General features: G+C 47.0%; 1 protein-coding gene across 2 annotated transcripts; it reads left to right on the plus strand.

Moving 5' to 3' along the window:
• Positions 1–297: 297 nt before the first annotated feature.
• Positions 298–27060, plus strand: atg16l2 (ATG16 autophagy related 16-like 2 (S. cerevisiae)). 2 transcript variants are annotated; one of them, XM_085370546.1, is made up of 18 exons: positions 298–663; positions 1992–2049; positions 2317–2392; positions 17715–17788; positions 18300–18551; positions 19288–19389; positions 19726–19815; positions 20274–20327; positions 20414–20519; positions 20648–20753; positions 20841–20911; positions 20989–21060; positions 21352–21472; positions 21558–21663; positions 22138–22290; positions 22369–22416; positions 25473–25574; positions 25911–27060. In XM_085370546.1, the coding sequence occupies exons 1-18, from the start codon at positions 495–497 to the stop codon at positions 26002–26004; spliced, it is 1854 nt and encodes a 617-aa protein (XP_085226672.1). In that variant the 5' UTR covers positions 298–494; the 3' UTR covers positions 26005–27060. The 2 variants fall into 2 exon arrangements, with proteins under 2 accessions (XP_085226672.1, XP_085226673.1); XM_085370547.1 differs by having other exon boundaries at positions 20417–20519.

The following is a 27060-nucleotide window of genomic DNA, read 5'->3' on the forward strand; positions in this document are numbered from 1 at the left end:
CAGTTCTCTGGATTCAGCATGGTTGATGTGAGCCCGGGCCCCTGCAGCAGGCTCCTCCTAATACCTGAACTTCCGTTCTGCACGTGCAGCCCCAGGCTGCCCTGAGACCAGGTGGGACTGAGTCACAGAGCAGCAGCTGGCTGCAGTGACGTAAAACTTTAAAAGCCTTAGAAAAGGGTGCTGACGTCATATCGAGCGGGACTACAAACACACCGGTAGGGCATGTTTGTAGTTCCTTAAGAGCAGAGCGGGCGGTGATTGGCCGAGAGCCACAGAGACGGGCACGCGCCTCCGCCCCCAGCAGTGTGAGAAAAGCCCCAAAAGTTAACGACGACAACAAAACAAACCACAGAAGAAGAGGCGTAAACAACAGCAGGAGTGAGCAACATGGCGGCGGTGAGAGGAGCCGGGGTTTCAGAGCGGGGCTGCCTGGAACTTCAGGCCGCTCTGTGAGCCTCTGCCCGCGGCATGAAGCTCTCCGGGCTGCCGGCATCATGGCCGTTGTGACAGCCAACGCCCGCGGAGTGTCCCCGCGGGGGAGCCGGCCTCCGGCACCGGGAGCCGGCGGGAGATCCGAGGAGTCCTGGAAGGGACACATCATCCGAGAGCTGAAGCACCGAGACCTGAGCCAGCACGCCATGTTCCAGGACCTGATCCGCTTCTGTACGACGACCAAGTACAACTTTTATCCCCTTTAAATCCATCACAGGCGGTCTGAGAGCAGCAGTCACCGGGCCGAACATTTAAAAACCCATTAAATTAGTGTTCAGAGTTACAGTGAGGTTTTACAGGCTGACGCTGAGAAATTACTGCACGAAGAAAGACACTGATCATTTTTGAGTGAGGTTTGGTTCAGAGAAATCAGGGCTTTGTATTGGGGAACCAAGAGGTTTTCATCAAAGGCCAGCAAAAGTAAATATGTTTAAACCAGAACTAACGTCCTCGCATTTGCTCTCGTTACTAATCAGCCTGTTTAACCCTGTACTCAGGAAATGTCACAGAAGGAGCTGCTTTACTTAGGGACAAAAAAGATGGCTTTTTAATAGAGTTTGGTGTAGAGCTGCCCTATGTAGGGAGACGGGATTCCATCTCAGCCAGGTAACTTCAGGGCTAACTCTACTCATCGCCATGGTAACATATACTGCGAGCCATACTTGCTCCAGAGCAGCTTCATGCGACTGCTTGTCCCCACTGCCAGCGATGGGATACGTGAATACAGACAACAGGGAGGGAAAGGTGAGCTTAGCCCCAAACCTCAGACTGCAGTCGGCATTCGTCACCACAGCTCGAAAGAACATTTCATACGTTCAATAATCAGCATTTTTAACACTTTCTTGAAACCAGGCTGAGATTCAGGCTTGTTGATCACGACAACTACACTGTGGTTCAGTTGGACTCTCAGTGACGATGTTTTATATATTTATATTTTTCAGTTATAGCAGCTCTGAAACCAAAAATGGAATTTGTGACGGGCAGAAGTTTGATGAGAGTCGTCCAACCTGTCCCACCAGTCAGACATCCAGTATAATCCTGTTCACCCTCCTGTAAAATCAGATTGTTTTTGAATGGAGTCTGGTTCATTTTATATTTTTATTGTGGTGAGTAGATCATTAACCCCTCTGCTCAGTGTTTTGAACCTCGCCGACATCCACCCTCCTTTCATACTTTGCTGACATTCAGGGACAGGAAGTTGTCGGAACTATTAAACCACACGTCGCCTCACTTCCTCTGCGCAGTGAGTCATGTGTGACAGATAACCAGCCTGCTGCTGGTTTATCATCAGGCCGCACACGCAGAATGAAAAAATGTTAAACATGACAGATTTTGAATGGAGTTTGGCTTCAGTCAATGAAAGCTGGGAAACATAATAAAATTAAGTCATAGTAGAGTAAAAATATCTCAGTGAAAACACGTTGTCCTGGTTTTTTGGTCCTAGCTGTCAGTCACCTGGTTCCTGCCCCGCCTCCTCTGACCCCCCTTTCTGTCTGCAGACACTCAGCTGCTGGAGAAAACCAGTCTGACCAAAGGACTGCTGAGCAGCGCCGCCAGGTAACTCACTGTGTTTGTACATGTTCAGACATCTTTGTGAGCACAGAACATTGGTATGTTACTACACTACAGTAGTCACTGGTCCCACAAGGTTTAAGACATTTTTGAGACTCGCATTGTGGTTGTAGTGTCAGGATCACAGGTCATGGTTAGGCATTCATTTTGAATGTTAGGGTAAGTGGCTGGGATGAGATGAGTGAGGTGTCCTCACTAAGATATGAAAACGAGCGTGTGTGTGCTGAGGCTGTGTTTGTTCTGTGTGTGCAGGTGTCCCCCCGCGGGCGGCGCCCCGCTCTCGTCCCTGCAGCAGCAGAGCATCCAGCTGAAGAAGACCACGGGAGAGGTCAGAGCAAACCTGCCCCCCTTTTCAGAGTGATCACATGATCAATTACGGCCAGGGTTAGGGTGACTCAGCCCGCAAAGTCAGCAGTGCTTGCAAAGGTCAGAGGTCATCTGGTGGCCTTCAGGTAGAACGCAGGTTTTTGGGTATTAACGCGTCGTTTTTCCAACCTGGAAACTGCAGTTCCTCTGACGTCCAGCAGAGGCAGCAGTGAGGTAGTCCCCATAGACGTGTTCACAGCCTCAACTCCAACTGGTTGGTCTCTGTAGCCAACTGCCTCCTTCATAGCACCTGTACAAGGAGGACTGTAAGAGCCTAAGAAATGTTTATGTTTTGTGTATTTGTCATGTGGCACAGGTGTTTAGATTTTCCTGCACCTCAGGTGATTGCATGGGGGTGTGTTTGCATGTTATTTACCTGATGCCAGTGTCGCAACAGCGTCGTTGGGTGAGTGTGAGCGTCATTATAGCACATCAGTTGGTACATGCACTATTTGTTTTGATTGAAAGCACAAAGTTTGTTGTTTTCTTTTAAAATAAATAAAATACAAGTGGGGCTCAGTTTGGATTATTGGAGACGCGTCACAGCACAAAAATATACGTTTTGGAGTCACGGAGCTTTCAGATGGTTGGACGCTGTTCTCAGATGAGTTATTTATTTCTGTAACTCGCCTGTTATGGAATAAAGGGGCGTGGCCTATTTGACTGGCAAGTGGATGGTGACGCAGGTGTCTGTAGCTGGAGCTCTGGACCATGTTTGTGCTGCTGTGAGGTTACTGTACTAACAGGCCGTCTGAGAAGGCGGGGCCACAGTTTCGCTGAATAAAATCAAGGATTTTGATTGGATGTCGCTGTGCAGGTTTCACAGCAGGAACCTTTATTAACAGATCCACCGATCGGGGGTTTCAGTTCTCGTCAGTTCGATGCAGATTTATGTCCTGCTCATGAGCAGCAGCAGGTGTTGTTGTTGTGATGAACAGCTGTTCACCTGTTTCCGTGGTCACGCTCAGAGCTCTTTCAGCTCGTTCCTGGCGGCTTGGCTCCTGTTTTTCTTTGAGGCCGTGTGATAAAACACAGCAGACTGTAACCGAGCAACAGCAGCCACTTCTTCCTCTTGTGATAAAGCCGACGAGCAGATGTGATCGGTGTGATAAAAGTGAGAGGAACAGGCAGCCCGAGGGCGGGCAGACCACTTCACCCTGAGCTGCTCCACAAGCTTCGGCCTGCAGGCTGACGATCCACAACAAACGCTCTGAGACCAGGAAGAGACACGTTCACGAGGGGAGGGTCTGGCTGCGGTCCGGCAGCATGGCTGTCGGGGCAGGCAACTTCTTTTAAGCCGTCGTGCACTCATCCCGGTGGACCTGTTTAGACTCTACTTTTGAATACCAAGTAGCTTGCTGTGTTTGCCTGTGGGTTTTAAGGACTAGATTCACCTCTTAAAACCTTTTGAACGGACCCAATCTGCCATTTAAAAAAGAAGATGACGCGGGAAAAAGCAGAAGCTTCAGCTAAGCCAGCGGTAGCTTCCAAGAGCTCTGCACCCGCTGACCACGAATATGCAGTGGAGACTTCAACACCGTCAGTGAAAAGAGAAACTCCACCTACGCCCACCAAAGCACCCACACCACCTAGCAAGGGTACTGTGTCCCAAAGTGTGGAAAGCAACAACTCCATAATAGAAGCCATTAACAAGCTAACAAACAAGATCGATGACTTCGGCGTGCAGCTAAGTAACAACATGATAACGGTGGCTAACATCGCCAAGCTGGCTGCAATGAACGCAGCCGATATAAAAGTCGGTAAGGCTAAACTGTCTGGTTTGGAACTTGAAAATCCAGGCTGGAAAGAAAAAAATGACGAAGATACCCGCGAAGAAGTTATCGACATCTTGGCTAAGGTCGCGCCACGTTGGGCTTCCGCACTGGGCAACACTGTGGACGCCGTCCATCGTCTAGGGAAAAAAGAAGCGGGTAGACATCGACAAATAATAGTTCAGTTCACCATGAGGCGCTACCGAGAAGCTTTCTGGAAACTAAGGATTCCCAGGTGTGCAAGGAGCAGGCGTCTACTGCAAGCAAGATTTCTGCAAACGAGACCGGAGACAGGACGGGAGGCAAGAGCTGCAGTTTGGCCCAAAATGGGCCCAAAATGGGCCAAACACTCAGTCTGGATTCATAAAAGGCCGCTCAATCCATAATAATATCCACCTTGTTTTGGACTTGAGTGACTACAACTACCTAATTGAAAACCAAGGTTTTGTTCTATTTTTAGATTTTTACAAAGCCTTCGACATGATAGAGCATGAATTTATGTTCCAAGCCCTTGATTTGTTCGGTTTTGGAGGTAACTTCATTAATGTAATCAAATTACTGTACAGAGATACTAACAGTTCAGTGTGTCTTCCACGTGGCACCTCACAAAGATTTAGGATCTGCAAAGGAATAAAACAAGGATGTCCAATCTCACATTGCTGTTTATGGCAGCAACAGAAATGCTTTCCATACTGATTAAAAATGCTGAGTTTGGTAGGACATCTATCCTGGGTACAGAGCTCTCTATCAGCCAGTTAGCCGATGATACAACGAAATAACCTGAATGAAATCCCCAAAATTCTGCAGATTATTGAAACTTTCTCAAAAGCTTCAGGATTAAATCTGAGTTTAAACAAATGTGAGATCTGACCCTTAAATGATTGTACTATTTCTAACACTTAATATTCCTGTTAAATCCACTGTCAAATATTTGGGTGTGTATATAACCAAGAATAAGACTGATTTAGATAACCTTAATATTTGGGAGAAAATCCAACTCGTTTAAATAACTGGGCTCAGAGAGACTTATCGATTCTGGGTAGAATTCTTCTCACCAAAATGGAAAGTATCTCCAGGCCAGTACATCCTGCATGTGCGGTAGGAGTGCCTAAATCAGCAAATCTATTAACCAGCTACACTTTGATATTATATATGGAAACGTAAAACCCACTATATCAGGCAAGGTAATTTAGTCAAACGCGTCGAAGATGGAGGTTTGCAAGCTATTGAATATGACAGCTTAAATGGCTCCCTGAAAATAAATGGGCTTAGGTCATTTTTAAGAAGTCAGACTAGCCGTTGGTTTCACATTCCAAGCAAAATATTCTCAGATCTATGTGGAATTAATCTTTACTTAGATGTGATTTTGACATAAACTCCCCATACAGCTGTCTTCCTCTCACCAGCACGTTGTATTACACTGGAAATGAATATACAAACATAACTACAGCCCACACAACACTCCGCTGTGCAACTGTCGCTACATAAACGCTGGAAACTAAAATGCTACGGTAAGGGCATCTGGGCAGTGATGATAGAGGTAAAATTCTATTAGAAGCTTTCACCACCAATTATAATCTGCAAATAAATAACAAAGAATTTCAAATAATTACTAATTACTATCCCTCAAAACATTCTATGGACAGCATATAATCTTTGTCAAAACCCTGACTGTGACCTCCCTGAACTCTTGGTAAATGGCCTGTATTTATATAGCGCTTTACAGCATAACATTACAGCTAACAGTCTAAAAAAATCTGGGAATTATTTACTAATGTTTTTATCCACATCTGTTCTCCGGTGATGAAAAGAAAGATCAGAAAAAATGACCTAAAACTTCCGATTCCTCCCAAAGCTCAGGAGGTCCGCTACAAAATCCTCTCTGGTATTTACTCTTCCAAAGAATCTCTCAGACGTCGCTTTGCTATTGATAATAATTCTTGCTCTTTCTGTGAGGGGATATTGAATCAACAGAACATTATTTTATGGCTGTATATTCTGTAAAGCCTGTGGAACGATGTGCACTACTGGCTCTTCCCACAGATTCCAAACTTACTTGAATTTTCTAAAAATGATTTTATCTTTGGTTCTCTAAGAAAAGAAGCTTGAACATGTTCTAAATGTAATAATTATTATGGGCAAATTCTTCATTCACAAATGTTGTTTTCTGAAAACAAAGAACTCGTCCTCTCAAAAACACAAGCTCTGGATCTGAATCATATGATTATTGAACTAGATCTGAAAACCCCTGAGGTATCAGGTATGTCTTTTAATTATCCTTTTTTTTGCTTTGATTCTGTTTGGGGTTTGTTTTTATTTTATTTATTTATTTGTTGTTGTTTGTACTTCCTGTTCATTATCTATCTTATATATGTTGGAATTCAGCCTGTTCTGATACTATTTCATGTTGGAAATATGCATAATTGTTGTACATTATATTTCTGTGTGATTAATAAAATAAAACTGTTCACGAGGGGCGAACCGGAAACGTCGCCTGTCAGAGTCAGGTTGGGAGTTCGCTTTGTAATCGGAAGGTTGCCGGTTCGAGCCCCGGCTTGGACAGTCTCGGTCGTTGTGTCCTTGGGCGAGACACTTCACCCTACTGGTGGCGCCAGTGTCCGGCAGCCTCGCCTCTGTCAGTGCGCCCCAGGGTGGCTGTGGCTACAATGTAGCTGCCATCACCAGTGTGTGAATGACTGGATATGTAAAGCGCTTTGGGGTCCTTAGGGACGAGTAAAGCGCTATATAAATACAGGCCATTTACCAATGTTCCCTCTAAGCTGTGCGCGTCCGCCATCGCGCAGTGCTGCAGGTCTCTGCACACAGAAAAAAAAATCTAACCTGAATTGAAATTAACATTAAAACTTTAACAATTCTGTTTGCAGTGTGAGTCAGTGACTGGCTGCTCCCGTATGGGATCAGAACGATGCCACCTTATCCCACAGTCCAGCCAATGATGCGATTCACATTCGTATAAACGCAGCTAATCAACGTCGCTGACAGGCTGTGACAGCGTCCTTATGTGCGACGCCGGTGTTTTAGCAAAGCGGCTGATGTGGAGTGAAGCCAGGTTAATGACAAGGTGTACAACCACTGGAGACGTGAGCAGGACAGACGGAACAACTGACGGACAAAGTGTGGACTTTATACCAGTTTTTAAATTGTGTTGATCGGCCACGTAAAACCAGAGTTATGATAAAATATCTGCAATGTTTGGTTTTCTTCCTGAATACTGTCGTTGTTTATATTTACTGCAGGAAGAAACGGTAAAAACGGCGTTTTATAAGGAAAACGCTCGAAAGCCTGTGAGCAAAAACACCAAAACTCCCAGCCTTTCCTATTGGTGGAAAAATGTACCATGTGGACCAATCAAAAAATGATATGGCAACATGGCCTTTAGTTGTTTAGGGAGGGGGAAGTTTTAGTGCCGGTGGTGTTTTGAGATGTGAGGGATTTGCGACGTTTAGCACAAATCTTGTGTAGTCAGTGTGTAGTTAGTGTGTAGTCAGCGTGTAGTCAGCGTGTAGTCAGCGTGTAGTTAGTGTGTAGTCAGCGTGTAGTCAGCGTGTAGTCAGCGTGTAGTCAGTGTGTAGTTAGTGTGTAGTTAGTGTGTAGTTAGTGTGTAGTCAGTGTGTAGTGTGTAGTCAGCGTGTAGTCAGCGTGTAGTGAGTGTGTAGTGAGCGTGTAGTCAGTGTGTAGTTAGTGTGTAGTTAGTGTGTAGTCAGTGTGTAGTGTGTAGTCAGTGTGTAGTCAGCGTGTAGTCAGTGTGTAGTTAGTGTGTAGTTAGTGTGTAGTCAGCGTGTAGTGAGCGTGTAGTCAGCGTGTAGTCAGCGTGTAGTGAGCGTGTAGTCAGTGTGTAGTCAGCGTGTAGTGAGTGTGTAGTCAGCGTGTAGTGAGTGTGTAGTCAGCGTGTAGTGAGCGTGTAGTCAGTGTGTAGTCAGTGTGTAGTCAGTGTGTAGTCAGCGTGTAGTCAGTGTGTAGTGAGCGTGTAGTCAGTGTGTAGTTAGCGTGTAGTCAGCGTGTAGTGAGCGTGTAGTCAGCGTGTAGTGAGTGTGTAGTTAGCGTGTAGTGAGTGTGTAGTTAGTGTGTAGTGAGTGTGTAGTCAGTGTGTAGTCAGCGTGTAGTCAGCGTGTAGTGTGTAGTCAGCGTGTAGTGAGTGTGTAGTGAGTGTGTAGTGAGTGTGTAGTGAGTGTGTAGTGAGTGTGTAGTCAGTGTGTAGTGAGTGTGTAGTGAGCGTGTAGTGTGTAGTCAGCGTGTAGTGAGTGTGTAGTGAGTGTGTAGTTAGTGTGTAGTGAGTGTGTAGTGAGCGTGTAGTGAGTGTGTAGTGAGCGTGTAGTCAGTGTGTAGTCAGTGTGTAGTCAGTGTGTAGTTAGTGTGTAGTGAGCGTGTAGTCAGTGTGTAGTTAGCGTGTAGTGAGCGTGTAGTCAGCGTGTAGTCAGTGTGTAGTGTGTAGTCAGTGTGTAGTCAGTGTGTAGTCAGTGTGTAGTGAGCGTGTAGTCAGCGTGTAGTCAGCGTGTAGTTAGCGTGTAGTCAGCGTGTAGTTAGTGTGTAGTCAGTGTGTAGTCAGCGTGTAGTTAGTGTGTAGTCAGCGTGTAGTCAGTGTGTAGTGTGTAGTCAGCGTGTAGTCAGCGTGTAGTCAGCGTGTAGTCAGTGTGTAGTTAGTGTGTAGTCAGTGTGTAGTTAGTGTGTAGTCAGTGTGTAGTGTGTAGTCAGTGTGTAGTGTGTAGTCAGTGTGTAGCGTGTAGTCAGTGTGTAGCGTGTAGTCAGCGTGTAGTCAGCGTGTAGTCAGTGTGTAGTGAGCGTGTAGTCAGTGTGTAGTTAGTGTGTAGTCAGCGTGTAGTGAGCGTGTAGTCAGTGTGTAGTCAGTGTGTAGTCAGCGTGTAGTGAGCGTGTAGTGAGCGTGTAGTCAGCGTGTAGTCAGCGTGTAGTGAGCGTGTAGTGAGCGTGTAGTGAGTGTGTAGTTAGCGTGTAGTCAGCGTGTAGTCAGCGTGTAGTTAGTGTGTAGTCAGTGTGTAGTTAGTGTGTAGTTAGTGTGTAGTTAGTGTGTAGTGAGTGTGTAGTGAGCGTGTAGTGAGCGTGTAGTCAGCGTGTAGTCAGTGTGTAGTGTGTAGTTAGTGTGTAGTTAGTGTGTAGTTAGTGTGTAGTCAGTGTGTAGTGTGTAGTTAGTGTGTAGTTAGTGTGTAGTGAGCGTGTAGTTAATGTGTAGTGAGCGTGTAGTTAGTGTGTAGTTAGTGTGTAGTCAGTGTGTAGTGTGTAGTCAGTGTGTAGTGTGTAGTTAGTGTGTAGTGAGCGTGTAGTTAGTGTGTAGTGAGCGTGTAGTGAGCGTGTAGTGAGCGTCTAGTTAGTGTAGTTAGTGTGTAGTCAGTGTGTAGTTAGTGTGTAGTCAGTGTGTAGTTAGTGTGTAGTCAGTGTGTAGTCAGTGTGTAGTCAGCGTGTAGTTAGCGTGTAGTTAGCGTGTAGTTAGCGTGTAGTCAGCGTGTAGTTAGTGTGTAGTCAGTGTGTAGTCAGTGTGTAGTCAGCGTGTAGTGAGTGTGCAGTCAGCGTGTAGTGAGTGTGTAGTCAGCGTGTAGTGAGTGTGTAGTCAGTGTGTAGTCAGTGTGTAGTTAGTGTGTAGTCAGTGTGTAGTTAGTGTGTAGTCAGTGTGTAGTCAGTGTGTAGTGTGTAGTCAGTGTGTAGTCAGCGTGTAGTGAGTGTGTAGTTAGTGTGTAGTCAGCGTGTAGTGAGTGTGTAGTCAGCGTGTAGTGTGTAGTCAGTGTGTAGTCAGTGTGTAGTCAGTGTGTAGTTAGTGTGTAGTCAGCGTGTAGTCAGTGTGTAGTGTGTAGTCAGTGTGTAGTCAGTGTGTAGTCAGTGTGTAGTCAGTGTGTAGTTAGTGTGTAGTCAGCGTGTAGTCAGTGTGTAGTGTGTAGTCAGTGTGTAGTCAGTGTGTAGTTAGTGTGTAGTCAGCGTGTAGTGAGTGTGTAGTCAGCGTGTAGTGAGTGTGTAGTCAGCGTGTAGTTAGTGTGTAGTCAGTGTGTAGTTAGTGTGTAGTCAGTGTGTAGTTAGTGTGTAGTCAGCGTGTAGTCAGTGTGTAGTGTGTAGTCAGTGTGTAGTCAGCGTGTAGTGAGTGTGTAGTCAGCGTGTAGTGAGTGTGTAGTCAGCGTGTAGTTAGTGTGTAGTCAGTGTGTAGTTAGTGTGTAGTGAGCGTGTAGTGAGCGTGTAGTCAGTGTGTAGTTAGCGTGTAGTCAGCGTGTAGTTAGCGTGTAGTCAGCGTGTAGTTAGCGTGTAGTTAGTGTGTAGTTAGCGTGTAGTCAGTGTGTAGTGTGTAGTTAGTGTGTAGTGAGCGTGTAGTTAGTGTGTAGTCAGCGTGTAGTCAGCGTGTAGTTAGTGTGTAGTGTGTAGTTAGTGTGTAGTGAGCGTGTAGTCAGTGTGTAGTTAGTGTGTAGTCAGCGTGTAGTCAGCGTGTAGTCAGCGTGTAGTGAGTGTGTAGTTAGTGTGTAGTCAGCGTGTAGTGAGTGTGTAGTCAGCGTGTAGTGTGTAGTCAGTGTGTAGTCAGTGTGTAGTCAGTGTGTAGTTAGTGTGTAGTCAGCGTGTAGTCAGTGTGTAGTGTGTAGTCAGTGTGTAGTCAGTGTGTAGTTAGTGTGTAGTCAGCGTGTAGTCAGTGTGTAGTGTGTAGTCAGTGTGTAGTCAGTGTGTAGTGAGTGTGTAGTCAGCGTGTAGTGAGTGTGTAGTCAGCGTGTAGTGAGTGTGTAGTCAGCGTGTAGTTAGTGTGTAGTCAGTGTGTAGTTAGTGTGTAGTCAGCGTGTAGTCAGTGTGTAGTGTGTAGTCAGTGTGTAGTCAGTGTGTAGTCAGCGTGTAGTTAGTGTGTAGTCAGCGTGTAGTGAGTGTGTAGTCAGCGTGTAGTGAGTGTGTAGTCAGCGTGTAGTTAGTGTGTAGTCAGTGTGTAGTTAGTGTGTAGTGAGCGTGTAGTGAGCGTGTAGTCAGTGTGTAGTTAGCGTGTAGTCAGCGTGTAGTTAGCGTGTAGTTAGTGTGTAGTTAGCGTGTAGTCAGTGTGTAGTGTGTAGTTAGTGTGTAGTGAGCGTGTAGTCAGTGTGTAGTTAGTGTGTAGTCAGCGTGTAGTCAGCGTGTAGTGAGCGTGTAGTTAGTGTGTAGTTAGTGTGTAGTGTGTAGTTAGTGTGTAGTGAGTGTGTAGTGAGCGTGTAGTTAGTGTGTAGTTAGTGTGTAGTCAGCGTGTAGTCAGCGTGTAGTTAGCGTGTAGTTAGTGTGTAGTCAGCGTGTAGTCAGTGTGTAGTGTGTAGTCAGTGTGTAGTCAGTGTGTAGTCAGTGTGTAGTTAGTGTGTAGTCAGTGTGTAGTCAGTGTGTAGTTAGTGTGTAGTCAGCGTGTAGTCAGCGTGTAGTCAGCGTGTAGTCAGTGTGTAGTGTGTAGTCAGTGTGTAGTCAGTGTGTAGTCAGTGTGTAGTCAGCGTGTAGTCAGTGTGTAGTTAGTGTGTAGTCAGCGTGTAGTTAGTGTGTAGTCAGTGTGTAGTCAGTGTGTAGTCAGTGTGTAGTTAGTGTGTAGTCAGCGTGTAGTCAGTGTGTAGTCAGCGTGTAGTTAGTGTGTAGTCAGTGTGTAGTTAGTGTGTAGTCAGCGTGTAGTCAGTGTGTAGTGTGTAGTCAGTGTGTAGTTAGTGTGTAGTCAGTGTGTAGTTAGTGTGTAGTCAGCGTGTAGTCAGTGTGTAGCGTGTAGTGAGTGTGTAGTTAGTGTGTAGTGAGTGTGTAGTCAGTGTGTAGTCAGCGTGTAGTCAGCGTGTAGTGTGTAGTCAGCGTGTAGTGAGTGTGTAGTGAGTGTGTAGTGAGTGTGTAGTGAGTGTGTAGTCAGTGTGTAGTGAGTGTGTAGTGAGCGTGTAGTGTGTAGTCAGCGTGTAGTGAGTGTGTAGTGAGTGTGTAGTTAGTGTGTAGTGAGTGTGTAGTGAGCGTGTAGTGAGTGTGTAGTGAGCGTGTAGTCAGTGTGTAGTCAGTGTGTAGTCAGTGTGTAGTTAGTGTGTAGTGAGCGTGTAGTCAGTGTGTAGTTAGCGTGTAGTGAGCGTGTAGTCAGCGTGTAGTCAGTGTGTAGTGTGTAGTCAGTGTGTAGTCAGTGTGTAGTCAGTGTGTAGTGAGCGTGTAGTCAGCGTGTAGTCAGCGTGTAGTTAGCGTGTAGTCAGCGTGTAGTTAGTGTGTAGTCAGTGTGTAGTCAGCGTGTAGTTAGTGTGTAGTCAGCGTGTAGTCAGTGTGTAGTGTGTAGTCAGCGTGTAGTCAGCGTGTAGTCAGCGTGTAGTCAGTGTGTAGTTAGTGTGTAGTCAGTGTGTAGTTAGTGTGTAGTCAGTGTGTAGTGTGTAGTCAGTGTGTAGTGTGTAGTCAGTGTGTAGTGTGTAGTCAGTGTGTAGCGTGTAGTCAGTGTGTAGCGTGTAGTCAGCGTGTAGTCAGCGTGTAGTCAGTGTGTAGTGAGCGTGTAGTCAGTGTGTAGTTAGTGTGTAGTCAGCGTGTAGTGAGCGTGTAGTCAGTGTGTAGTCAGCGTGTAGTCAGCGTGTAGTCAGCGTGTAGTGAGCGTGTAGTGAGCGTGTAGTCAGCGTGTAGTCAGCGTGTAGTGAGCGTGTAGTGAGCGTGTAGTGAGCGTGTAGTGAGTGTGTAGTTAGCGTGTAGTCAGCGTGTAGTTAGTGTGTAGTCAGTGTGTAGTTAGTGTGTAGTTAGTGTGTAGTGAGTGTGTAGTGAGCGTGTAGTGAGCGTGTAGTCAGCGTGTAGTCAGTGTGTAGTGTGTAGTTAGTGTGTAGTTAGTGTGTAGTTAGTGTGTAGTCAGTGTGTAGTGTGTAGTTAGTGTGTAGTTAGTGTGTAGTGAGCGTGTAGTTAATGTGTAGTGAGCGTGTAGTTAGTGTGTAGTTAGTGTGTAGTCAGTGTGTAGTGTGTAGTCAGTGTGTAGTGTGTAGTTAGTGTGTAGTGAGCGTGTAGTTAGTGTGTAGTGAGCGTGTAGTGAGCGTGTAGTGAGCGTGTAGTTAGTGTAGTTAGTGTGTAGTCAGTGTGTAGTTAGTGTGTAGTTAGTGTGTAGTCAGTGTGTAGTCAGTGTGTAGTCAGCGTGTAGTTAGCGTGTAGTTAGCGTGTAGTTAGCGTGTAGTCAGCGTGTAGTCAGTGTGTAGTTAGCGTGTAGTCAGTGTGTAGTCAGTGTGTAGTCAGCGTGTAGTGAGTGTGCAGTCAGCGTGTAGTGAGTGTGTAGTCAGCGTGTAGTGAGTGTGTAGTCAGTGTGTAGTCAGTGTGTAGTTAGTGTGTAGTCAGTGTGTAGTTAGTGTGTAGTCAGTGTGTAGTCAGTGTGTAGTGTGTAGTCAGTGTGTAGTCAGCGTGTAGTGAGTGTGTAGTCAGCGTGTAGTTAGCGTGTAGTCAGTGTGTAGTCAGTGTGTAGTCAGCGTGTAGTGAGTGTGTAGTTAGTGTGTAGTCAGCGTGTAGTGAGTGTGTAGTCAGCGTGTAGTGTGTAGTCAGTGTGTAGTCAGTGTGTAGTTAGTGTGTAGTCAGCGTGTAGTCAGTGTGTAGTGTGTAGTCAGTGTGTAGTCAGTGTGTAGTCAGTGTGTAGTCAGTGTGTAGTTAGTGTGTAGTTAGTGTGTAGTCAGCGTGTAGTCAGTGTGTAGTGTGTAGTCAGTGTGTAGTCAGTGTGTAGTTAGTGTGTAGTCAGCGTGTAGTGAGTGTGTAGTCAGCGTGTAGTGAGTGTGTAGTCAGCGTGTAGTTAGTGTGTAGTCAGTGTGTAGTTAGTGTGTAGTCAGTGTGTAGTTAGTGTGTAGTCAGCGTGTAGTCAGTGTGTAGTGTGTAGTCAGTGTGTAGTCAGCGTGTAGTGAGTGTGTAGTCAGCGTGTAGTGAGTGTGTAGTCAGCGTGTAGTTAGTGTGTAGTCAGTGTGTAGTTAGTGTGTAGTGAGCGTGTAGTGAGCGTGTAGTCAGTGTGTAGTTAGCGTGTAGTCAGCGTGTAGTTAGCGTGTAGTTAGTGTGTAGTTAGCGTGTAGTCAGTGTGTAGTGTGTAGTTAGTGTGTAGTGAGCGTGTAGTTAGTGTGTAGTCAGCGTGTAGTCAGCGTGTAGTTAGTGTGTAGTGTGTAGTTAGTGTGTAGTGAGCGTGTAGTCAGTGTGTAGTTAGTGTGTAGTCAGCGTGTAGTCAGCGTGTAGTCAGCGTGTAGTGAGTGTGTAGTTAGTGTGTAGTCAGCGTGTAGTGAGTGTGTAGTCAGCGTGTAGTGTGTAGTCAGTGTGTAGTCAGTGTGTAGTCAGTGTGTAGTTAGTGTGTAGTCAGCGTGTAGTCAGTGTGTAGTGTGTAGTCAGTGTGTAGTCAGTGTGTAGTTAGTGTGTAGTCAGCGTGTAGTCAGTGTGTAGTGTGTAGTCAGTGTGTAGTCAGTGTGTAGTGAGTGTGTAGTCAGCGTGTAGTGAGTGTGTAGTCAGCGTGTAGTGAGTGTGTAGTCAGCGTGTAGTTAGTGTGTAGTCAGTGTGTAGTTAGTGTGTAGTCAGCGTGTAGTCAGTGTGTAGTGTGTAGTCAGTGTGTAGTCAGTGTGTAGTCAGCGTGTAGTTAGTGTGTAGTCAGCGTGTAGTGAGTGTGTAGTCAGCGTGTAGTGAGTGTGTAGTCAGCGTGTAGTTAGTGTGTAGTCAGTGTGTAGTTAGTGTGTAGTGAGCGTGTAGTGAGCGTGTAGTCAGTGTGTAGTTAGCGTGTAGTCAGCGTGTAGTTAGCGTGTAGTTAGTGTGTAGTTAGCGTGTAGTCAGTGTGTAGTGTGTAGTTAGTGTGTAGTGAGCGTGTAGTCAGTGTGTAGTTAGTGTGTAGTCAGCGTGTAGTCAGCGTGTAGTGAGCGTGTAGTTAGTGTGTAGTTAGTGTGTAGTGTGTAGTTAGTGTGTAGTGAGTGTGTAGTGAGCGTGTAGTTAGTGTGTAGTTAGTGTGTAGTCAGCGTGTAGTCAGCGTGTAGTTAGTGTGTAGTTAGTGTGTAGTCAGCGTGTAGTCAGTGTGTAGTGTGTAGTCAGTGTGTAGTCAGTGTGTAGTCAGCGTGTAGTCAGCGTGTAGTCAGCGTGTAGTCAGCGTGTAGTGTGTAGTCAGTGTGTAGTCAGTGTGTAGTCAGTGTGTAGTTAGTGTGTAGTCAGTGTGTAGTCAGTGTGTAGTCAGTGTGTAGTCAGCGTGTAGTCAGTGTGTAGTTAGTGTGTAGTCAGCGTGTAGTTAGTGTGTAGTCAGTGTGTAGTCAGTGTGTAGTCAGTGTGTAGTCAGTGTGTAGTTAGTGTGTAGTCAGCGTGTAGTCAGTGTGTAGTCAGCGTGTAGTTAGTGTGTAGTCAGTGTGTAGTTAGTGTGTAGTCAGCGTGTAGTCAGTGTGTAGTGTGTAGTCAGTGTGTAGTTAGTGTGTAGTCAGTGTGTAGTTAGTGTGTAGTCAGCGTGTAGTCAGTGTGTAGTGTGTAGTCAGTGTGTAGTCAGTGTGTAGTCAGTGTGTAGTCAGCGTGTAGTCAGCGTGTAGTCAGTGTGTAGTGTGTAGTCAGTGTGTAGTCAGTGTGTAGTCAGTGTGTAGTCAGTGTGTAGTTAGTGTGTAGTCAGCGTGTAGTTAGTGTGTAGTCAGCGTGTAGTGAGTGTGTAGTCAGCGTGTAGTTAGTGTGTAGTCAGTGTGTAGTTAGTGTGTAGTGAGCGTGTAGTGAGCGTGTAGTCAGTGTGTAGTTAGCGTGTAGTTAGTGTGTAGTTAGTGTGTAGTCAGCGTGTAGTTAGTGTGTAGTCAGTGTGTAGTTAGTGTGTAGTGAGCGTGTAGTGAGTGTGTAGTCAGCGTGTAGTTAGTGTGTAGTCAGTGTGTAGTTAGTGTGTAGTGAGCGTGTAGTGAGTGTGTAGTTAGCGTGTAGTTAGTGTGTAGTTAGTGTGTAGTCAGTGTGTAGTGTGTAGTTAGTGTGTAGTGAGCGTGTAGTCAGTGTGTAGTTAGTGTGTAGTCAGCGTGTAGTGAGTGTGTAGTCAGCGTGTAGTGAGTGTGTAGTCAGCGTGTAGTGAGTGTGTAGTCAGCGTGTAGTGAGTGTGTAGTCAGCGTGTAGTTAGTGTGTAGTCAGCGTGTAGTCAGTGTGTAGTTAGCGTGTAGTCAGTGTGTAGTCAGTGTGTAGTTAGTGTGTAGTGAGCGTGTAGTCAGTGTGTAGTTAGTGTGTAGTCAGTGTGTAGTTAGTGTGTAGTCAGTGTGTAGTTAGTGTGTAGTCAGTGTGTAGTTAGTGTGTAGTGTAGTCAATAGTTGTGTTGTGTGTCAGAACAATGAGGCGCCTGCTGAGTGTTACAGGTGTTACAGCAGTGACACATCTGCTGCTGTCAGGCCTGCAGGTATCAGGCTGTTGTTCTCCTTCATCTCAGTGGACAGAAATTATTTTTTGTGACACAAATAATTTGTGTGGCATCAGATTTGATGCAGAACAGCTGATTGTTCTGTAAATAGTTTGAAATGTTTGTTTAAAAACACCTTGGCTGCATTTTTAGGTAAAAGCTGCAAAAAACTTTGTTTGCATGACTCAGTTACTTTTTTGAAGAAGTAATGTAAGAGCCAAAGTCAATGTTTATGTTTTTCCTTTTTGTTTTGGTGGCACAGGTGTATAGCTTTACCTGCGTCTCAGGTGATGGTATGTGGGTGTGGTCACAGTCTATTTACCTGATGTCGGTGTTCGCAGCAGGTGTTGGGTGAGTGGTTTGTGGGCAAACTTTTCTGTTGACCGTCATTTTTGGCACACCAGTTAATCCATGTGCTATTTGTAAATTGATTGAAAGCGCAAATGTTTGTTTTGTTCTTAAAATAAATGCGCAAAGTACAAGTACGACTCATTATGGATTATTGGAGGCGCGACACAGGGACACAACCAGCTCAGCCGGCCGCGGCTTTATTTACGGATGAAAGTCGCAACAAGTAACTATATAATTAATTGGCCAACATTGGTCATTATTTACTGTATTTGCAGACAGAGTTACAGACTCTCTCCCAGACCACAGACTCATCATACAAGTCAGAGCTTTATAGAAAAAAGTTCTTTTCAAAATTGGAGTTCAAGTTATTTTTACTTCCAGTAGTGTTGACGTGCTACAGGTCAGGAACAGGATTTGTTTAAATTGTCATTGTAAGTGGGCTAAAGCAGTTAATTAAAAGTCGTCTAACATACATGTAAACGCCGTAATGTGATTATTTTAATAAACATGTAACTTGGATGGATTCGTGCTGGCGTGACCACAGTGCTCACGTCTGCTGTTGCTCAGGGAGTTTGTGTGTTCGCTCAGACACGTGAAACATTAGAGGGAACGTTGGTCAGAGCTGCTGCTGGTCCTGCTCTGGCTTCATAAGCACACAGCAGAGGCTGAGCTATGCAGAGTTACAAACAAGTACATTCTGTAAGTGAGCAGAGGGATGTTAGTGTCATGACCTTTGTGTGCGCAGGAGGCTTTTTCAAAATGATACGATTCATGAAGCTCTGTGTGAGGTCAGATCAGAATCAGACATGTGACAGCGTGACGCTAACCTCACCCAGGTAAAAGTCACGACCACGAGTAACCTCTGACCCCTCCCTCCCTCTCTGTGCTTCCAGTTAGCCTATCAGGTGGTGGAGCTGACGCAGCAGATAAAAATCAAAGACGGCGTTCTGGAGGAGCAGCATGCCAGGTGAGTAACACACCTGAGACTGTCAGCTCACCAGTCAGGTGTAAAAACCTGCTGCAGGTGAGTTCAGGCTGAGGTCAGAGAGCAGGAGGAGGAGGAGCCTCGTTCTAGTTTTCCTTGTTCATTCGCTGAGTAGAAATATCGACTCACAGCTGAGCTCAAACTGCACTTTAGATCAGACTCTGCTGCTCGTCCACCGGGGGGCGCTGCGCCATCTGGCAATAATTCAAATATCTGAACCATCTGAAATTATTTTTAATAAAAGAAAAAATCAGATTCTTTACTCTAATATTCAAACATTTAAATATATTTTATCCTTTTTGTCAAAACACAGCAAACCTCTTTATTATTTTATGTTTTTATTTGAAATGTGTTCTTCAAATCTTGTAAACTTTAGAAAAACATCCATATTCTACTTTGACATATTGAGTCTCAGGTGTTTGCCTCCAGTGTTTGTGTGCGCAGCTCCATGACACCTCATACTGGTGTGACCTACTCTTTCCTCCACCTTCAGGCTGCTGCAGGAGCAGCGTTGCCTGTCGCGAGTGTCTGATGCTCATCAGGAGCTGCAGGCACAGGTGGAGCAGGTTCAAGGGCAGAACACGGTGCTGAAGGTGGAGTACGACACTCTCCTGGAGCAGCAGAGAGCAGCGGAGGCGAAACTAAGGCAGGAGACGGTCAGAGGGGAAGAACTGCTGGCCAAGGTGATGAAGCGGAAAAACCAGGCCGCAGCTCGGATGAACAGCCACAACGAACGCCGCTCCAGGTACCTGAATGCACCGCGCACACCTGTTCATCGGTGTACCTGAATGCACCACTCACACCTGTTCATCGTGTACCTGAATGCACCGCGCACACCTGTTCATCCTGTACCTGAATGCACCGCGCACACCTGTTCATCCTGTACCTGAATGCACCGCGCACACCTGTTCATCCTGTACCTGAATGCACCGCGCACACCTGTTCATCCTGTACCTGAATGCACCGCGCACACCTGTTCATCCTGTACCTGAATGCACCGCGCACACCTGTTCATCCTGTACCTGAATGCACCACGCACACCTGTTCATCCTGTACCTGAATGCACCGCGCACACCTGTTCATCCTGTACCTGAATGCACCGCGCACACCTGTTCATCCTGTACCTGAATGCACCGCGCACACCTGTTCATCCTGTACCTGAATGCACCGCGCACACCTGTTCATCCTGTACCTGAATGCACCGCGCACACCTGTTCATCCTGTACCTGAATGCACCGCGCACACCTGTTCATCCTGTACCTGAATGCACCGCGCACACCTGTTCATCCTGTACCTGAATGCACCGCGCACACCTGTTCATCCTGTACCTGAATGCACCGCGCACACCTGTTCATCCTGTACCTGAATGCACCGCGCACACCTGTTCATCGTGTACCTGAATGCACCGCGCACACTTGTTCATCGTGTACCTGCAGGAGGGTCAGTGTGGATCCAAACAGGCATCTCTTTGTTTGTTTCAGAGCCCGAGAGGCAACCCAGGCCGCAGCCAGGTCGAAGGTCAACTTGGACAGGTCAGCTGTCCATCCCCCGAGCTCTACATCGCCCTCTTCAGGTTTCTCTAAGTAAGAATAAATGAAACGCACGACACGGGTTTGATAAACATTTACACTGAAACAGAATTTTAAAAATACTTTTTAAAGTATTGATAAACATTTGAAACCTTGACAAATTAAAAAAAAAAGTCTAATTTTGATTTCGAGAATGTTTTGAAATATTAAAGATTTTGAGACAATAATATTCTGAATAATTTCTTTATTTTTGATCACATTCACTTACTGTCATTTTTGTTGTGCTGAAACTTTATTGGTTTATTGGCCATTACAAGCTTCTAAAGATTGATTAATAGACTACTTTGTTACTTCCTGTCACTGTCAGAATAAAACATGTTTGTGTTTCAGCTCATCAAGTGCTCCGAGCTCCAGATCGACGTCTCCAAAGAACGAGAAACGGGACGCGTCCACGGAACGAAAACCCATGCGACTCGTGAGGTCATCAATCACGCCTTTCTTTTATTTTATTATATAGTTTTCACGAGTTCACTGACGACCTCAGGAGCATTTACACACAAAAGTCATTAATCCTGGAGGGAAATTGAGTTGTCATAGCAACGTACAAACAACAGACGACAAAGCAATCGTGTTGAAGTGGAGAGATAAGGATGAGGTGGGTGAGTTAGCGGGTCTAACGACCTCGTCTGCCTCTTCAGATCTCAGGAGCTTTTCTCACAATAAGATCATGAAATCAAATTTGAGCAGCAGGTCATTAATTTTCTGTGTTTTATTTTATTTTCTCTCTTAGAGTTGAAATAAAAACTATTCTGACTTTTTATTGAGATCATTGTAATTATTTCTATTATTGTTAATGTTGTGCACATGTGCTCAGCAGGGTGGTTACTAACGTAACTGCGGCTCCTTTAAACGAGATGATGAACTGTTTCTTCTCTCAGGTCGGCGTCGGTGACGTCTCCGAGGATCCTGACCTCCATCAAAGAGCTGTTTGAGTGAGTTGTGACCGCCATTATGTTTTGTTTGGTTCATTCATTTAGCGGCTCAGCGAATGAATGAATGACTCTGTGTGTGACATAAGCAGGAAGAGGCGGGGCCACTCGGTCTGCAGTCAGGAGGAAGATCTCGTCTCTCCTGTAAGAATCTGTGTGTCAGCCCGAGTCCCGGCCAGAGCTCTGCAAGTCCTGGTAGCGCGCACTCACACAAAGAACTCCTCTGTTCTCACTACCCAGCATGCCTCTCTGCTGACCTCAGCCTGGTTCACACGGAGTACGACGTTTACACGACGCTGTAATCTTTCCTTTGTTTTTTTCAGGATGCCCATGAGCAAGACATCAACGCCGTGCGGTTCAGCTCCAGCTCAGACCTGCTGGCCACGGGGGGGACAGACAAAGTGATCAAACTGTGGGAGGTCAGGGCAGGTAAACCCACCTGAGGCCCGCTCGTTGTTTTTCTGTATTATCGCTGATTTAAAGGACGGGTTGTGACCTCACTGCTGATGTCATCAGGCTTGCTGACTCACAGAGGGACCCTGGACGGCAGCACGGAGGGCATCACCTGCATCGAGTTTGACCCCATGGTGAGGAAGTCACCTGAGCTCACCTGTAAATGGAGCACTGAGGTGTTTCTCACTCGTGTGGGCATTTGTGTTTTTAGGGCTTCAGGATCCTCGCCGCGTCCTACAGCAAGGCGGCCATGCTGTGGCAGCTGGGCGACTCCGTTCCAAAGGTAAAGGTGACTCACCGCCCGGTGTGTCTGATTAATGACGGGAAACATCATCAACAAATTCTGAAGACGAACACAAAATTTTTTTAATTTACAATGATGAGCTTTTATTTTGAAATTGTGTTTCTGCAGATCTGGAATGTAACTGTGTGTGTGTGCGTGCGTGCGTGTGCGTGTGTGTGTGTGTGTGTGTGTGTGTGTGTGTGTGTGTGTGTGTGTGCGTGCGTGCGTGCGTGCGTGTGTGTGCGTGTGTGTGTGTGTGTGTGTGTGTGTGTGTGTGCGCGTGTGTGGTAGGTGACTCTTACAGGTCACAGCAGGAAGGTGACGGCGGCGAGGTTCAGCAGCATCACCCATCAGGTGGTGACAGGAAGTGCCGATGGTACCATCAGACTGTGGGACCTGCGGCGAGCTGCCTGTGAGTAACCGTGCGTGCCTGCTGCTGATTGGCTCATGGCGTCCCTGCAGGTGGAGTGTATTTAAGGCAGACCGTGTCCCTGCAGGTCTGCAGTCGCGTAATGTGGCGAAGTACTGCAGCGACCTGGTGTGCTCTGAGAACTGCATCATCAGCGGACACTACGACGGGCAGATCAGAGCGTGGGACTCCAGGTTGGTCTGCCGCGCCGCAGCACACCTGTGCACCACCTGATGCTGAGCCACGCCTCCGCTTCAGTAGAATCATTAGAATCTGATTCCTTTCATTCAGACACCTCTCGTTTACTCCTCCCAGCCGTTTCCAGGGTGACATCCCGTCTCCGTCTGTTACTTAGCAACAGCTTAGCTCACAGACTCCCCTCAGTGTCCTGAAGTCTGTCTGAAGCAGCAGGTGATTGACAGCTCTGCCCACCATTTACACGCCAGCATCGGCTCTCACTGCGCGTGGTTGATCAGAAACCGGATGATGTCGTGTTTACCTTTGTATCTTCTCCAGTTTCTGATCATCGGTTTAGCGTAAAAGTTATTATTCAGGGACGAGCCCCTGATGCTTGCACCTGCTCTCGTGAGCTTTGGCGCCATCAGCTGGTCAGAGATGAAGGCGTGTTTAAAGCCGTTCATAAATCAAATGCTTTTCTTTACGTTCAGGGTGGCGAGCTGCGTTCAGGTGTTTCCTGCTCAGGGAAAAGTCACCTCGTTGGACCTCAGTTCTGACCACTGCCAGCTGCTCAGCTGTTGCCGTGACGACTGTCTCCAACTGTTCGACCTGAGGAGGTGGAGCAACGAGCGCGTGACCTTCAGGTACGTCAGGACGAGGTGATGCTCTGCCGAAACGAACTTCCTGTCCATTTGTCTGACGTTTGTCTGTTTGTGTCTCAGAGCCGACGGGTTCAAATGTGGCAGCGACAGCACCAAAGCCGTCATCAGGTGAGTCACATGATCAGTGACATCAGAACCAAGCACTACAAGGGTCAGTGAAGCAGAAAACTGTTAGCCGTGCTTACTGGGCGCGCCCCGAGTTAGGAAAAGGCTCACTTTCAGTTGATGACCAAAGCAACTACCAATGAGAGTGAAGGATACTGCTGAGTGACAGAGAGGACGTGTGACCATCGATGAAAAATGAACATGTGACTGCGGGACGTCTCGCTTTTGTCAGTTACAGATGAAGCGGTTCCAGGGTCCAGTTCAGGGGCTGCAGTTAGGTGTGTCACCCGCCACCTGTCAGTCAGAGGCCACGCCCCTAATAATGCAAACTTTCGTTCTTAATACTACATAAACAGGCGGGTTATTAAAGGAAAAGGCTGCAACATTTCTGCTGTCTGACTCACTGCCGCCTCTGCTGGACATCAGAGGAACTGCAGGCTGCTGTTGAGTGCAGAGTCAGTCCTTCCTTGTGTCTTTATGTTTGAGTCACGTTGTTGGGTTTCTCTCTTTACTGTAAATCTTTAACGTCACGTCGTCGTAGCGGCTGCAGGTCAGCCCGGCACGTGCCTGTCCTCGGTGTCCGGGTGGAAGCGGGGAGGCGGGGCTGCCAGCAGAGTTTGGCTCGGTGCTCTGATCGATTATCACAAGTTTAATCGTCGGATGGAGAGGACTGTTTCTGGGCCAGAGAGATAAAAATAGGGCGAGCTGGAGACGGGGAGAGATGAGATCGGGAGATTGGTTGATTTTCTGCTGTTTCCATGACGACAGCAGGGCAGGGATGCTTTGTGCCTGTTCGGCTCCCTGACAGAACCACTGCACATGTGAGTCCAACATGCACAGCTGCTCTGCCTACACTACGCTGAGCCTCGCCTGCTGTTGGCTTCGTACCTCTGATTCCTACATTTGTCTGTTCTCATCGGGTCTCTTGTTCAGCTTCTCGGGAGCCAGACTGACAGTGTCTCTAAAGTCTTCAGACTCAGCTGTCCACATGGCAGCAAACCGCTGACAGCATTTTAATCTGCACGAGGCCACATGCACATCTGCTTCAAAGCAGGAATGACAACAGAAGGTGAAGCAGTATAAAACACACGTGCTGAGTATCAGCGTCACAACTTTCACCGACGCGTCGAAATCTCGCCGACTCGGAGCAGCCCTCGACGCTCTCTCCTGACCTGAGCAGTTTGTTAAAGTTGTCATGTTTTGTTTGTTTTTTCCCGCCTGTCCCGTTTGGCTCTTTTGCATCAGAATTATTGTCTAAAGGTGAAGAAAGATGCCCAACAGATTTACTTTAAGATAAGATAAGATAACCTTTATTAGTCCCACACGTGGGAAATTTGTTTTGTCACAATAGGAAGTGGACAGTGCAAAAGTTATGAGGCAAAAATTAGAATACAATAAGAATAAATACAGTACACAGCTGTACAGAATAGAATAAAATAAAATACTATATACAGTAGAATAAAATAAAATAAATATACAATAAGATAAAAATAGAATACAAATACAAATACTATATACAACTGAGTAAAAATACAACGATGACAGAAAGGATTATTGCACTTAGTATTATTGCATATGTATGGATGTGTGTGCTTGATCAGTTAAAGTCTTACCAAACTGACCATCCCAGCCTTGCTGTAATGGTCCATTTGATTCACCTTTTATTGTTTATTTTATTTTATTTTCACTTGCTCCACACGGGACAGACTTGACTGGGGAAAGAAAAACAGCGGGGAAGAGGGGCGGGGATAAAGGGCAAAAAACGACAAAATAAGCAGACAAAAAATCCATCCATCAATCACCTGGATCACCTGTTGAGAAAGAAAAGAGAAAACAAGCAAAGAAAAAGAGCAACATAATAAACAACATCACAATGATAAATGGGAATATGACAGTAAATACTAAATATTAAACATCATTGTGCAGCACATAAGATCAACAGAACACAAGAGACCATGGAAGACCAACAGAGGGGCAGCTGCGCCACTGTCCCAGAAAGAGCTGAGGAGAGTCCCAGATGAGGGCTCACTCAGCAGCCGCGGAGCAGAAGCCAGGGGGAGTTGCAGTGACGCGCCCGTGAGCTCCGCCGGCAGCCAGCTGTGCCTGAGTGACCGAGCCCCAGGCCGAGAGGCTGGGGGCACCCCACCTCCGAAGTGGCCCGAGCGAGCCCCAGGCTCCAGGCCCCGATAAGCGGCCGCCAAGGAGTGAGCCGGTGTGTACCTGGACGCCCATCCCTGGACACAAAGAACCACCAACGCACCGACACCTGAGGGAGTCCGCCACTGGCAGGGGAAGTGGTGGTGGGGGGAGATAGGCCTCCAAACCTTGGAGGGCCTGAGATGTCCCCAGAGAGGTGGCGTCTGATACCCAACCTGACATATAGACACAGACATACAGGCACACACAGACACAAACATCCATTCCCACCCTCATGCTCTCATATGCACTTACTCCACACTCAACCAACGTGGAGACAGACATAAAGAGACGCTGTACACACGATCACACTCCCCAAGCGTACTCTAAGCCCCGGGTCTAGGTACCCTTGCCCCTGGAGGGGGAACTGCACCCAGACCCAGGTGGTGTTACCCTTTTCCCTGCGGTGGGGAGAGGCAGACCACCCCGACTCCACAGCAGCAGGGAGGCCCCACACTCCAGACCGCAGTCGGACGGCCAATGGACCAATGATATATTTGCAATTTACCTGTGCTGCTCTGCCAAAACACTAGTTGGCGCTGGCGTCTCTCTGAACTCTCTTCCAGCTGTCCTCCAGTCTAAGAACCAGTTTACATATGGGAAAACTATTGTGTTGAACATTGGGTTGTTGCGAGCAGCATCAGTGCAGCATGTTGCATTTGTGGGGCACATCAGGTCACAGCGTAGGGTTCAGAGGGTTTGTGGTTGCAGCGTAATGGTGAGACAAGTGTAAATCCCTCTTCGATGTCCCAGCTGGGAGTTCTCGGCTCTGCAGATGTAGAGAATCGTGGAGCAAATTGCTCACAGCAGCAGGAAGTTTCACGTCAGAACAGCTGTTTCACCCAGATGTTCTCTCTCTTCAGTCCAGACTGCTGCTATTTGGCGGCCGGCTCTGCAGACGGCGCAGTTTACATCTGGAATGTCTCGACGGGCAAGTTGGAGACCCGGCTACCCGACAAACACAGGTAACACCGAAGACTTGAGTCAGCTGATCAGCACAGTCACTGCCAGTGCAGGGTCCTAAAGATCAGAGGCTCCAGCTCAGCTCCCTGTGGGACTCCAAATGCTGCTAGTTCAGCTTCACTCTTAGTGTTTGCCGTAATCCACAGACTACAGTGTTCCTGATGACAGGCTAGTGTGAGGCTGCAGGGCTACAGACTCCTCCAGAGTGACTTGTGTGTTGCTGTGTGTGTAAATCTCCATGAAGTTTAAGGGCCTGCGATGGCGCCTTGAGAGAGCCCGCGTGTGTTTAACCACAGAGAAAGTGTCCACTGTCCCTTTAACAGCCTGCTCTCTTTCAGCTCGTCCATCAGCGCCGTGTCCTGGTCTCTGTCCGGCGAATACTTCGTCAGCGTGGACAAGAGCAAGCGAGCCGTCCTCTGGAGTGACATGTGAGGCAAACCCGCGACCAGGTCACGTTGTCATGGAGACGCGTCACACATCCAGCTTTGATTGGACAGACGGCTGTTTGACAAAAGTCTTTAAGCTATTTGTTGGTTGGACCAAAGGGAAGTGACCTTACGTTGTTGTGATCTATGATAACCCTGAAGAATATTAACGAGGGAGGAGAACATGGACGTTCTACCAGCTTTAAGCTTTTCTGTGTAAAACCTGTGTGAACAAAGGGAAACGTTGAACCATTTTACAGCCGACACGCCAAAACGAAGCGAGGCCGAACAGCTCATCGGTCACGCGTGCACACATCAGCCCGTGGCGTGCGCTGTGCTCACGGGCTGAAACCAAGCTAACTTCTTTTTACCTGGAACGAGTAGAACGGTTTTGTTTTTATCGTTGCGGACAGATTAATAACTCGCACGCTCCTAACACTCCTGTTTTAGATGTTAACGTTTTTCCCGCCCTGTCTCAGCTGCTTTTGGGTCCTGAGAAAGTCTTAAATTGACATTTGTTAATAAAAGATCTGAAACGGTTTTAAACTGATGTTTTCGGTCACCTCAGATTCATGTCCCCGCTTTTACATCCAGAGTGGGGCCGCAGCGCGACACTGAAGCCCCACCCACCTGCTGGCAACCAATCAGAAGAAAGTTGTCTCTAAAGGGGGAGGGGCCACCACCCTCAGACTGCCTTAACCTTTGAACCCCTGAGAAGAAGCTTTCGTTCAGGCCCGGGAACATTTGCTCCTGATCCTGAATTTAAACCAGCCGCTCTGGGATCGGTGGGCGTGTTTCCAGTCTCTTTGCTCTCAGCCGTGGATTTACATTTAAAGGCTGCTGCATGCAGTCACTGAGGGATTATTTTGAACTGTAAGTGATGCAAAGCTGCTGTGGAGGAAATGAGCAGAACGTGTCCACCTGTGTTGTCCTGCGTCTGTATCTGCAGCGAGAGGCTGCCGCTCAGGTAAATGCTCAGGTGTGTTTTTGTCTCAGATGTCGTTCTGTCAATGTTTTTAATATTATTGTTTCTGCTCTCAGCTCTAATAAACGCTGATCTCTA

This window comes from Diplotaxodon limnothrissa, linkage group LG14, assembly GCF_057381915.1.
Source record: "Diplotaxodon limnothrissa isolate DT_005_m linkage group LG14, D_limnothrissa_male_GT1.1, whole genome shotgun sequence".
NCBI lineage: Eukaryota > Metazoa > Chordata > Actinopteri > Cichliformes > Cichlidae > Diplotaxodon > Diplotaxodon limnothrissa.

What these genes read in the sequence shown, in the direction of transcription:
- atg16l2 (XM_085370546.1), top strand. Translation starts at nt 495, where the DNA reads ATGGCCGTTGTGACAGCCAACGCCCGCGGAGTGTCCCCGCGGGGGAGC. An exon ending in CTGCTGAGCAGCGCCGCCAG is followed by an intron (nt 2,050 to 2,316) that starts GTAACTCACTGT and finishes CTGTGTGTGCAG; the next exon opens with GTGTCCCCCCGCGGGCGGCG. An exon ending in TGGGCGACTCCGTTCCAAAG is followed by an intron (nt 21,061 to 21,351) that starts GTAAAGGTGACT and finishes CGTGTGTGGTAG; the next exon opens with GTGACTCTTACAGGTCACAG.